The sequence below is a fragment of the Monopterus albus genome, unplaced genomic scaffold, assembly GCF_001952655.1.
Source record: "Monopterus albus unplaced genomic scaffold, M_albus_1.0 scaffold15.1, whole genome shotgun sequence".
Classification (NCBI taxonomy): domain Eukaryota; kingdom Metazoa; phylum Chordata; class Actinopteri; order Synbranchiformes; family Synbranchidae; genus Monopterus; species Monopterus albus.
The window spans coordinates 1,523,307-1,535,407 of NW_018127895.1; the positions used below are offsets into that span (position 1 = coordinate 1,523,307).

The window sequence follows — 12,101 nt, forward strand, 5'->3', positions numbered from 1 at the left end:
CTTTCCTCTTTTTTCTCATTGACGTGTCTGGTTCTAATAGGAACCCCACAAATATTGTGTCTAAAGGACTATTTAAAAATTAAGTAAACTTGTTTTTGAATCCAGCACAAACAAACGAACACTTATTATAGACATAAATTATGATAAGTCCTTATATAAATTGGTAGATTACAACCTTTAAAGAATGCAGATTGCTGAATATTTTGATTACTACATTGTATCTCAGTCAGATGGAATATATTGCATTGTTTGCTGTTGATGCATGCTGTAGGTGTATGGTAGCATTATGTATGGATGATCAGCAATAGGCTAATAAGAAATTCCTAAATCCAGCCTTTACCTCCTTGTCACTGTCTAGAAAATGAGCCCTCTGTCTATGACCTGCAGTCCAGTGGAGGGGCACCACCTGTGGGAGGCTTCATCTACAGAGGCTGCCAGTCAAGAAGACTGTATGGCAGTTATGTGTTTGGAGATAAAAATGGGTAAGTAAGAGAAAGGACTGACTGTTAAGACAGTGCCAATTAATGACGTGACTGAACATTAAGTTGCTGTGTGTTGTGAAATCTTCCATACTTAAGGTCAGAAAGCTGGGCCCTCCTTTATTTTGAACACACTGTAGTGGCCTCATCCTGTTGGCATTCATGTTTAGTTGATTTATGAGTTATCAGATACATCTTCATTCTTACTGAGATGAAAGTGACTCTTCCTTCTCACACTGAAAAATGTGTCCTTTGCATCAGCATGTGCCAAGGTAAACACAGAGTTCAGTCTGCTTGGGGGAAAACAAGTTTCAAGTTGCTGTCACCGCTGCGGAATGGCCCATTCCATGTAAATGGAAATAATATATGGGCCATGTGCTATTCACACTTTTCTTTAGTTTGTAATTCATCCTACTTTGCTGATGTCAAACACTGACGCTTGAGTAAACAAAGTAAGTAAATAGTAGGGGGGAAGTACGCTATCAGTAGCTGGCACTGTGTTTAAAACAGCGTGTGGTCGGTTAATTCTCCGCCTCATTACAGTTTGGGGGCACATTGCTACGGCTAAGTGAAGGCTCCAGCATGATGTCTGTTTTGAAACTTAAAGCCGTGGTCTTGAATAACACCATGTGGGACATGGGGTGGAAAAAGAAGATGGGTCAGTGATCCATGTTACAAGGAGGAACAGTTGTCCTTGTTTGCAGATCTTAACTGTAACTTGGCCAATATAGCTGCAAATGAATTGCATAATAGTTTATAAATGTAATCAATTTGCATCTTTTATACATAAAATTCCATACATTAGCATTTAACAGTCACAATGATATACACTGACAAAAGTAATGAATGTATTGACCTACCTTGTGTGTTGTGTATGCCTCAGTAACCTGCGGATCCTCCAGAAGTCGACATTGTCAACATCAGCAAGTGGTGAACAGTGGCAGGAAAAAGCTCTGTGTCTGGGCTCAGCTAGCTCCTGTGGCTCGATGCTTGTGGGAAACATCTTGGGTTTCGGAGAGGATGAACTAGGTTAGTAGGGCAGTGATAAGAAATCTACACAGTTAAACACATTTTCTGTTTTCTGTCTCTTTGTGGATTCTCACTCTTGCTTTCCCTTTTTTTTCTTCCTCCATCCACATGAATGACAACTGTTTGTTAATATATTTTCTGAAGTTAATCAGGGGTTTTACAGCATGAACCCATGAAAGCATATTGGCTTCAAATGACAGATGGCAAAACTATGGAAAAATCATGACAAAGAGTCAGTTTGTTGTATATATATCAGTGGCTCATATATTTACATCATAGTGTGGAATTTTCAGCTGATTATTTAACAAGGTGTTTGGGATCTTTTACTCCACCAGAGGGTAACGTGTAGAACGATGACCGAAAATTTGAGAACACCTAACCACAATAAGTGACATTCAAATTTTCAGGGAAACTAATGCCCCTCTGGCTCTACGTCTATGGTACGTTCTCAACAGGACATTAAATATTATGTACTTCCTTTTGGATTAACTGCAATTTCCATAAGATAGCAATGATACTCCAAAGACCCCCTTATTGCATTAGACCACCTAGAAGGCAATGTTTTGCATGGGTAGAGAGAAGAGATGGGGGAACTGCAGTATTTAAATAAGTTAGGGTGAGCTGAGGTGAGTGGGCTAATATGATACAGAACATTTTACCAGTTTGACCCCCACCAGACATTCACAGGCACAAAATTATCAACTGTCAGCTCTGGTGTTTCCGGTTAGAATGAACAGATGATGTGGATAACAGGCTTCAGAAATGTGTCGTGTGTGATGAGGTATTTAAAGATTTCTGCATTTGATCATTGTCTGCAAGTGGTGAAGGAACCATGGTGGGGGCAGGCATGGGTCCCAAAGTATGGGCCCCACAGACACATGTTTACAATTTGCCCCCTTATGGAATTTTCTTGCAGGCTTGTTCCTCATTAAATTATCCACCTGGTTCCTAGTCATGAGTATCCAGTTGTCCTGTTACAGTCTTTCTTAAAGTCCTGTGGAAAGTGGCAGAACTGCAGACGCTTTAGCTATACTCTTTCTCCTCTTCTTGTCAAGTCCTACGTCCTCTACTTTGACTCCTTTCCTCATTTTTGAGTAAGGATTGTATGAAAGTGTTATTGTGCATATTTTTTTCCTTCTAGCATTAGGTTAATCACTGGAAAGTGTTCAGCACATAACAAATTATCATGCTAATGGACACTTTTCATGTGGCTTTTCTTCTTTTACAGGAGAAGTCTACATATTGGCAAGCAGTAAAAGCATGACACAGTCACACAGCGGGAAACTCTACAAGCTGGTGGACCCTAAAAGGTTGGTTGGGGGTTGGTTTGAGTGTGTCATATTATTTCAGCCACCATATGTTTGTAGACTGTAGTGTTATCCCTAATGTCATATCAGCTGTGCTTTATGGTGAGGCTAAAATAATCCCACATGTATCATACAAGATTAGATACTCATGCAACTGATTCTCCTGCAACCGTGGATCTATTGTTTATCATATTTTACAGCAGGGAGGTTTTTTTTCTCTAATTTTCCTCCTCAGGTCTTTGCTTACACGTCCCTTTCACACACACTTACTGCAGTGACCAGACCTTTTATGCCCTTCAACAAGCCACCACATCATTACCCGCCTTGTCCAAAACAAATGCTGAGCCGTAATTGGAGAATACCCATAGCATTTCAAAATGTTAGTGTAAAGTATTACTAACACCAGCACTGACTAGCTGGCAAAGTGCACCTGCTTAACTATTGCCTGCTGGATATTTTCAGAGCATTTGACAGCAGGGTTTATTCATCTGAGAGTAAGGAAAACAGAAAGGCACCTGCTGTCAAGCAACGAGGTCTTATAACTTATTGTATTTATACACATGTACAAACATAAGCACATGTTCATACATATAATGTAGAGCACATTTTATTCATCATAGTGCACACATCAATTTTTCTTTCAATGGTTCAATCCAGGCCATCTCTGTGCAGTCTAATGCCTAATTAGTTGATGTTAAACAACTGGAATGTGTTGGGAGCATGCATGTGAGTGTAGCTTCTTAATTTGAATGTGTGTGTGTGTCACTGTAATGCTTACCATATGCATCACGGTATTAGAAATCACTGAGATAGGAATGGATCTGCAAACTGTACAAAGCAAAGTACATGTGAAAAACATTTGTCAACAAAAACATATGGAGACAGGGCATGCATTCAACCAACACAATAAAGAATGAATGTAGAAGCTTTTCTGCCTGGGAGTAAAGAAATCATTGCAAACATAAGCAGACCAATTGCTTCTTAGGTTGTGAGTTGAACCCTCATATTTCTGCCTATCTTCTTATCAGAACGTTTGAAGGAACTTGAGATTGCGAGATCATGATGGTTTAGGCCCGTCCTCTCAGGTCAGTCAGAGGGTTGTGCCCAACTGACTGAAAAACATAAGGAAAAGTCCCAAACAAATAATATTTTTTAGGCTATGCCAGATTTGATTAACCCTTGTGCTACACTACAGATGTTTCAAAGGGGCTCTGGTGGTTCGCTCCATATTTATGTTTTCTGGCATGGCTACTGGATGCATTTCTCCCAAATAACAATTCTTTCCACCATCAACTGGACTCTTTTAGTCTGTGGTGTTGAAGTCCTGACTCTTAATACATTCTGGGTTCGTTAATAGGATCTTGTTACAGGGGAGGGTAGAGAGAGGGTGACGGGAGAGTAAATGGGGTAGCTAATGTGCCTGACCTCAGCGTGTTATCGAGTCTGGTGGTCCTCCCCTCTTTTCTCTTCCATACTGCAGGGACATCTGGACCCTAAAGCCCTCTCAGAAAGAGGTTTGTTTTAGAGTATGGTGGTTTTTGTGGTCCATCATAGCATCTCGAGCTGTGTTTTGATCAACTGTATGTTTGGGAACATTGGGAGAGGGGAGGAGGAACTGTTAGGAAGAGTGGTAAAGGCTTACAGGGAAACATCAGCCATAAAATCCCTCAGCAGTGTTTGTGTAAACATGTCCTTGCCAGATTACTTCATTTCTAGGTATTTGTTTGTCAGTTGGAGTACCCCTTCAATAATAAATAGGCCACCATGCATTCTGAAGCATGCTGGATGTGTGTGGTGTCAGAGTGTATGTGAGAGACAGAAAGAGAGACAGAGAGCAGGACAGGACAGAGCTTGTTTGTGGTATAGCAGTGGGACTGAAAACTCTCCAGTCATACTGTATCTTTGTGGTGAGCTCGAGGTGTGTTTGAAAGCTCTGAATCACTGAGGAGTTGGACCCTTGAGCTGAGATTTACTTGACCATATATTACTCCCACAGTTTAAGAATGGGCGTCGGACCGTGCATGTACTGTATGTTTGTGTACTGTACTGTACGTATGTCTAAGACAAGGCAAGTTTTATTTGATTAGCACTTTACAGCCATGAAGCAATTTGAATTATTTAATGTTTAACTGAGAGAAAATCTAATATTCAACATTTTATATTGTTGCTGCTTATCTTCTTTTGCTTTTTAACAGTCTTACCTCCTGTATAGGCCTTAAACATTGTTATTTACCAAAGACGTAGCCCTCAAACTGACTGATAGTGGTTTACTCTACTCATATACTGTAGACAGGTATTCATGGGTAGGTTTGGCTACTGTTTGGTCCCATTAAGTCTGCATTTAATAACATAATTATTTATACAATGAAAGCATTGTATTTCTGCCAGGAACAAATAATGCTAGTAAGAGCTCTTTCTTTTAGAGAAAAGAACTATACTAACAAAGAAAGACATTATGATATTTCGTAAGACAGAGATTTGTTTCAGTCCCTCTGTGTATATATAACACACCATGGAAGCCATATAATAAAGTTGCATGTTTATCATATCATAAGACACATGTGGTCCTCAGTCTAGGCATGGACAGAGTCCGCCTTGCTATTACAGTTGGTCTTTGGCAATTGTTTAACATACTGAGCCAGACCTCCTGCAGATTTGTGGTGTAAAATGCAATATGACTTTCTGTTTGTCTCCACAGAGAAGACGGGAAAGCTATTAATATGAAGGATTTTTCACATGTTGAGGTTTTGTCAGCTGCAGTGAACAGTGAACTTCAAATAGGGTACTGGGATCTCTTTTATGAACTGCACTGGCCATGGAAGTCACAAATCACTGTATGTGTAGGGGAAGGAGACTGCAGGTGCTCGTTTTTGGATCTATTTATCTGTATGTGTGCCTCTCTGTGTTTTGTGTGTACAGATATAAACTGTGTGGGTGGTGGGTACACGTGAACATGCACATCTTTGAGCCTGTGTGAGCATGTGGTAGCTCCCATCACACTGCAGAAAAAAAAGCCCTTTCTTTATTTTCCTATCCCTTCTAAATCTTCCTACATCGCTGCTGTGGTCCTCCCCTTGACAAAGCTGCTTGCCAGTCCCACTGAATAGCCCTAGCTCCTACAATACACAGTAAATTTCTTGCACAATTAAAACAAGGAATGAAGCTACAAAAGAAGCCCCCAAACAATGGAGTCGGATGACAAAACAGCAAAAGAGACCACACTGGGTCGTTTGATTAAGCCATTGTTAGGACACACAATGTACACCACTCCACAGCCCTTTTCTCACATATACCTCATGTCAGTCAAGCAGGGCCTGTGAGCCAACAAGCTAAATACACATACACACTCACACACACACTGACAAACATAATAATCACAGCAGATCAGGAACAAATTTGAGGCAGAGCATCCACAGTGCTCTGATGACACAGACCTGAATGGATGCCAGTGTTAAGATATGGATATTCTTGTTTTAAGCTGATGTAAGGACAGAAGGGAGGAGAATGACAGTCTCTCTCTAGTTGTCTGGCTTATTTTTGCAGCCATGCAGATTTCTCTGGCTTATTTTTGCAGCCATGCAGATTATCCTGAGCCCATGTATTTTGCACATTTTTCACTCTGTTTTCATTTTAATTGTTATGTTACCATCATCTTGCTCTCTGTCCATGTAACTACCTTGTGTGAGCACTGTCGCTCTTCTCCTACTCGCTTACTCTCACCACCCCTCCCAAAGTTGATAAATTCCCACAGTGGCTGTTGACCCAGCTGCCTTTGTCAAGTGGCGCTACCAGCAGGTGCTGTTTTCACAGCCACCCTGGCAGTCGTACAGACTGTTTAGTAGCGCTGCTGACCCCTGCCTGCTATTAACAGTGTTCGTTACAGACCCCCCCAATCCCCTAGGGACTCTTACTCTCTTTCTCTTTCTGTTTGCTTTCCTCCTTCACTCTTTTTTAACCACATGCAGCCTGCAACAACAAAAGCCAGCCTGGATGAGTCTGGAGTTGGGTGCTGATGGGAGCATGGGAATCACCCCCCCAACCCACATCCTAAAAATTTAAAGCAATTTAACACACACACACAGTCACAGTACTGTCACTGTCATCAGTGAGTGTGTTTGTCCGAACAGTTACAACACTTTTATTCTCACATTCACACAGTCAAGTAGATACAGTTGTCATCATTCATCATCAACCCCCCAAATGTAATAGTTACTGAACTACAGAAGGAATTAGAGCAGGTGAGACAGAGCAGAATACTGGGAGCATCAGACAGTGCATTTACAGTCAACTCATCTGCCCAGATGGATATAATACTCTACGATTACGATACTACAGCATTATAAAGAATGATCACCCCGGTTGTTGGCCTTAACCTCCATCTAGTTTTGGTTTCTACTGCTGATTGACCAGTTGCTCTCCAGTTGTGATTGATGAAGCCTGTTCTCCCATGGACGAAGCATTACGTGTATCTGCACACACACTGACCTCACTACTCATGCCTCTCATAGCAACATCAGTCCACAGGAGTCCACTTACCATGTCTGTGTGTAAAAGTGTGTGAGTGTGTGTCCTTCAGTGTCCAGGAAATTGTGCTGCCTCACTGGATTCTTACCTCAGTACAACAGAACTGTTTACACATCTATATTTCTCTCTTTCTCTCTTTCACAAATGCAGACACAGACAAACGTGTGTGTGTGTGGGCCAGTGAGCAACAGGCGCTAACAGACGCTTCACATTTGAACGTGGTTATGCACTCACTGTATTATTTCCAGATTTGTAGAGCGTGATATGAAATAATTCTGTTTCAGCCCATTGCTGATGTGCGTGTCTGAATGTTTGTCTTAATACAGAGCAATCACAATATGTCTCTTTGGCGTTCAGACTTTACACATATGGTGGGGAGATGGTTGTTTTTGTGTGTGCGCCTGCGTTTTTCAAGTCATATTTATATTTGCAGGAGCTCTGTTTTAGCCTTATGCTTTGTAGTACCTTCATCAAGCAGCAAGAATGTAAAGAAAACATCAGTCAAAATAACAAAAATCAACTGTTTACACAGGTAATGTCCCTGCTGTAGAGTTGAAATTCATGACATCCATCTGAAGTCATGCGAATTGACAGTATTCAGGAAAGCTGATTTGATTTGATTTGATTTGATTTATTCTTTCAAGCATGTAAAGACAGTTGATATGACAACACACATAATTTTACACATATCCAACAAATGCTAATCCAATATCAATTTGCTTATACCTAGTACATGCTTGAATGGAGTAGGAAGAAGTCAGACTTATCCAGTCCTACCCCATGACATCATCTTACCATCCTTGGTTTGCAAGCAGTAAATGATTCTCTTCTACACCACACAAGTAATATACTAAAGAATTATTACAAAGTGTTAACATTCATACACCACACCCACAATGTTCCATCTAATTAATCATTAAGCCTGTTCTTGCATATATCTTGATTGACACATACCTTTATATTTATGTTTAAACTCATCAATTCTATTACTATTTTTTATGTCTACACTTAAATTATTCCATAGTTTTACCCCACTTATAGAAATACAGAATCTTTTTTTGGTTGTACGTATAGCATGAACTTTTAAATTTAACTGACCACAGCAGTCTTATATCCCACTAAATCGAAAAATTTTAACAATTTAGACTGTATGAAAGCTCCATTGGTGTGATCCCTATACCCCATCTTATGCACAATTCTTATCGCTCTTTTTTGTAATATATACAATGGTTGAAGTGAGCTTTTGTATGTATTTCCCCAGTTTTCAACGCCATACTCTAAGTATGGTAAAATCAATGAAGAATACAAAATACGTAGTGCTTTCCCGTCCAAAATATATCTAATCCTTGCCAATATCGATATATTTTTTGCTATTTTGTTCTGAACATATCTGATATGAGATTTCCAGGAGAATTTGTCATCAACTATGACACCTAGAAATTTAATTTCATGTACTTGTTCTATATTAGCTCCCCCAATTTTCAATTGAAGTTCATTATCTAGTCTGCAATTCCCAAATACCACTTCATTGATGACATATTGGACTAGAAAACTATCTACAAGTTATGAAGATATGAGCACATTTTAACTAGCTACAGAGGTTTAATAACTCATGTCTTACTATTTTGTATTATTCAGAATTGCATGTTGTTGTGAAGTCCTGCATATTATCTCAGATTATAATCTGATAAAGACGTATTATTGTGTACGACAGCATATTTGTTGTACCACTCGAAATAGTGTTATTGTGACTATTACAGTACTTCAAAATAAAGTGTTAGGTTAGGGGTGTCCTAATAACCAAATGCTTACGGTGTGGTGCATCATGTACACATGCACAGTCCCTGTGTGATGATGGTGGTTTGGGTCCAATTGCTGACATCTGTCACAGGCGTCCTTTGGTTCCTGTCCACCTCTCTATGACCCACTGAGTAATAAAGACAAAACTGCTGACTGTTAGATGTACTATAAGCAGAAGATATTTCTTACAGTATTTCCAAAAACTCTGTGTTGTATAATTACATATCTTGGCCAGTTTGAGTTTTGTTTGTACTATGACTGCTTTGTTTGTCTGTTAGCAAGCTACTTTTAAAACCTTATGAATTGATTTTTCACAAAAACAACCTGTAGACACTGGATAACTAATTTCTGTTTTGGATGTAAAAACTCTGCCAGTTTCACCATTTGGCAGCTGAACACTGGACAAATATGTGTAATTGCTACAGTTCTGAAAAGACAGTAGAACTCCTGCCTCATGGCATGCAATTGTCCAAAGACTCAGTGCAGAATAACTACACACCCTTACTCAGAACTTTGATTGCCTTTGATAAATCAATATAACCCTGTTTACATTTACAATACAGTCGTTATAATTGGATGCACTCAACACTCAACCCAATTAATAATAAGGCCATGACTTACTGTAATGCTTCAATTCTTTGTGTTTGATTCTTACTACACAGCTAGAATAATAACTAATATTTGGGGTCCCAGTTATTGGAATTGGAAGCTACTGATGTTTAAATATTTTAGGATTCTGTTATTACTGTATATTCGCACTGACCAGCAGTATTTAAAACTGTGTTAATGAAAATGTCAAACAATGTCATAAAAGTGATATTTTCAAATGAGAGTCCCTAAATAGCTTCAGTAGTGAGATTTCTGTTGTGTTACAATTATGTATTATGATTAATTTTTCAGGTGGGGCATTTATTGAAGGACATTTAGATATAATATTAAATTCATGTCATGTACTGCTTGTGCCCCTTACATACTGACTCCGCCTTCTGCTTTTTAACACCTGTTTCAGGCCTCATGCCCCTAAGGAGTGCCAGCGTCAGATGGAGGACCCAGCGCCGCTGATGACAGCTTGTTCCAGACAGTGTAAGAATGGACACTGCACTCCTACGGGCAAGTGCTGCTGCAGCCCCGGCTGGGAGGGACCCTTCTGCCGTGTTGGTGAGCGCCTATTAGTAGATTTGCATTTACTGCTTTCAGAGTAGCATCATGTGTATATGCATCCATGTGTTGTTCCTTTCTCGATGTGTAAATGAGGTTAAGTAATGCACAACATGCACAGTAGGCCTGCCACAATTTTTCCTGCAAAACTTGTTTATTGTTCTGGAATATCTGGGACTCCAGCTTGTATTTCTTATCTTTTTTTACTTTACTTTTGACCACCTATGTTTTCCTATCTTCCCTCTTGGTGACATAGCCAAATGTGAACCAGCATGTCGCAATGGAGGAGTGTGTATGGAGCCCAACAAGTGCCTGTGTAAGAGCGGCTACTCCGGCCCCCAGTGTGAGACGAGCGAGCAGGGTATGCCCAATGACCAGGAGAAAGACGGCATACTGGACCACATCATGGGCATGACCTCATATCTCCTAGACCTGACCAGCTATATTGTATAGGGGTATGCAGAGGGGGGTTGCTCCCTACCGCCATCCTCAAGTTGACACAGATCTACCTACCACCACCAGCAGACTCTAACGAGGTGCCCGTACTATGACTTCCTAATCTCCATCACACCCACATAGGCATGTACATGTACACACAGATACATACACAGGATCCCCGTTAGACTGCTTTTCATCCACATCACCATACCAAACTTCATTTTTTTGCCTATAAGCTACTTGCTCTTGAGCACCAGGCCTGGCCTCCAAGCCTTGTTCACATTTCAGAGAGACCTGCAGACAGCAGCAGCACGATTGACAAGCATGGCCAAGTTACGGAAGTTCCACTGAGACATTTCCACTCTCAATCAGAAAACACCCACACGTGGCTGACTCCACAGGAACAGACCATTTTAACCCAAGACTTTGGATCTTTTCAGGGGCTCTCTGTGGCCTTATTAAAGACCCCCAAATAATGGAGTCTGATGCATTTCATCAGAGACAGTTGATTGTTCATCAGATGTTCTCTATGGATGTTCTCTAAGGTGGCGTGGCTAAAGATCAAATTTGTGCTCACGGTCCATTCAAAAGTTCAGCAAAATAAATGTCTACAGACAGTACACAGGCTTCGGAGGGGCACTGCATCTCAGATTCAGCTATAAAAACTGAGATGTCATGGGTCACATTTTCTTTGTGCTATACTATTTTAAAGGCACTAATACAAGACATAGACTGTAGTCTCACTTATGGTCTGTTTTGTTTGTGGACACATCGTCATTAAAAGCTATAACTGTACTCAGTATGTATACATTGTTTTGCAAAACACTCTTTTGCTATCAGTGTACAGAATGGATCCACAACAGAGGACTGTTAATCTATCACAGAAACAAGAACAACTGGGTGAGCACCTCGTACTTTGTCAAAGCCAGTTTCATACAATCTGAATGGAGTTATTGGCTCCCATGCACTGTGTTCATTTTTTGTTTCATTCACTTTATTATTCAGAATGAATTTAAACACATTAAAAAAAGTGCAATGAGAGTAGTTTCACATTCACACACACACACAGTTTTATCTTTGTGAGGACATTCATTGACATAATGCATTCCTTAGCCCCTTACCCTAACCTTCACCATCAGAACTACAGTCATGGCCAAAAATATTGGCATCCCTCTGTTTCTGTCAGATAACACACCACTTCTCCCAGAAAATTGTTGCAATTGCAAATTCTTTGGTATGACCATGTTTATTTCTTCTGTTTGCATTGGACCGACACAAAAAAGCTGAGAGGAAAAGCAAAATCTGACACATTCCACACAGAACTCCAAAAACGGACTGCACAGAATTATTGGCACCCTCAACTTAA

General features: G+C 40.2%; 1 protein-coding gene across 2 annotated transcripts in view; it reads left to right on the forward strand.

Annotated features, from left to right (window-relative positions):
• Positions 1–11,819, forward strand: part of hhip (hedgehog interacting protein) — a 31,236-nt gene extending 19,417 nt beyond the window's left edge. For both annotated transcript variants that reach the window (XM_020591854.1, XM_020591855.1), the window contains exons 9-13: positions 359–482; positions 1,363–1,508; positions 2,737–2,818; positions 10,149–10,297; positions 10,554–11,819. In XM_020591854.1, the coding sequence (XP_020447510.1) occupies positions 359–482; positions 1,363–1,508; positions 2,737–2,818; positions 10,149–10,297; positions 10,554–10,750 (698 nt within the window). In that variant the 3' untranslated portion in view covers positions 10,751–11,819. The remainder of the gene's footprint in view (positions 1–358; positions 483–1,362; positions 1,509–2,736; positions 2,819–10,148; positions 10,298–10,553) is intronic.
• Positions 11,820–12,101: the final 282 nt, after the last annotated feature.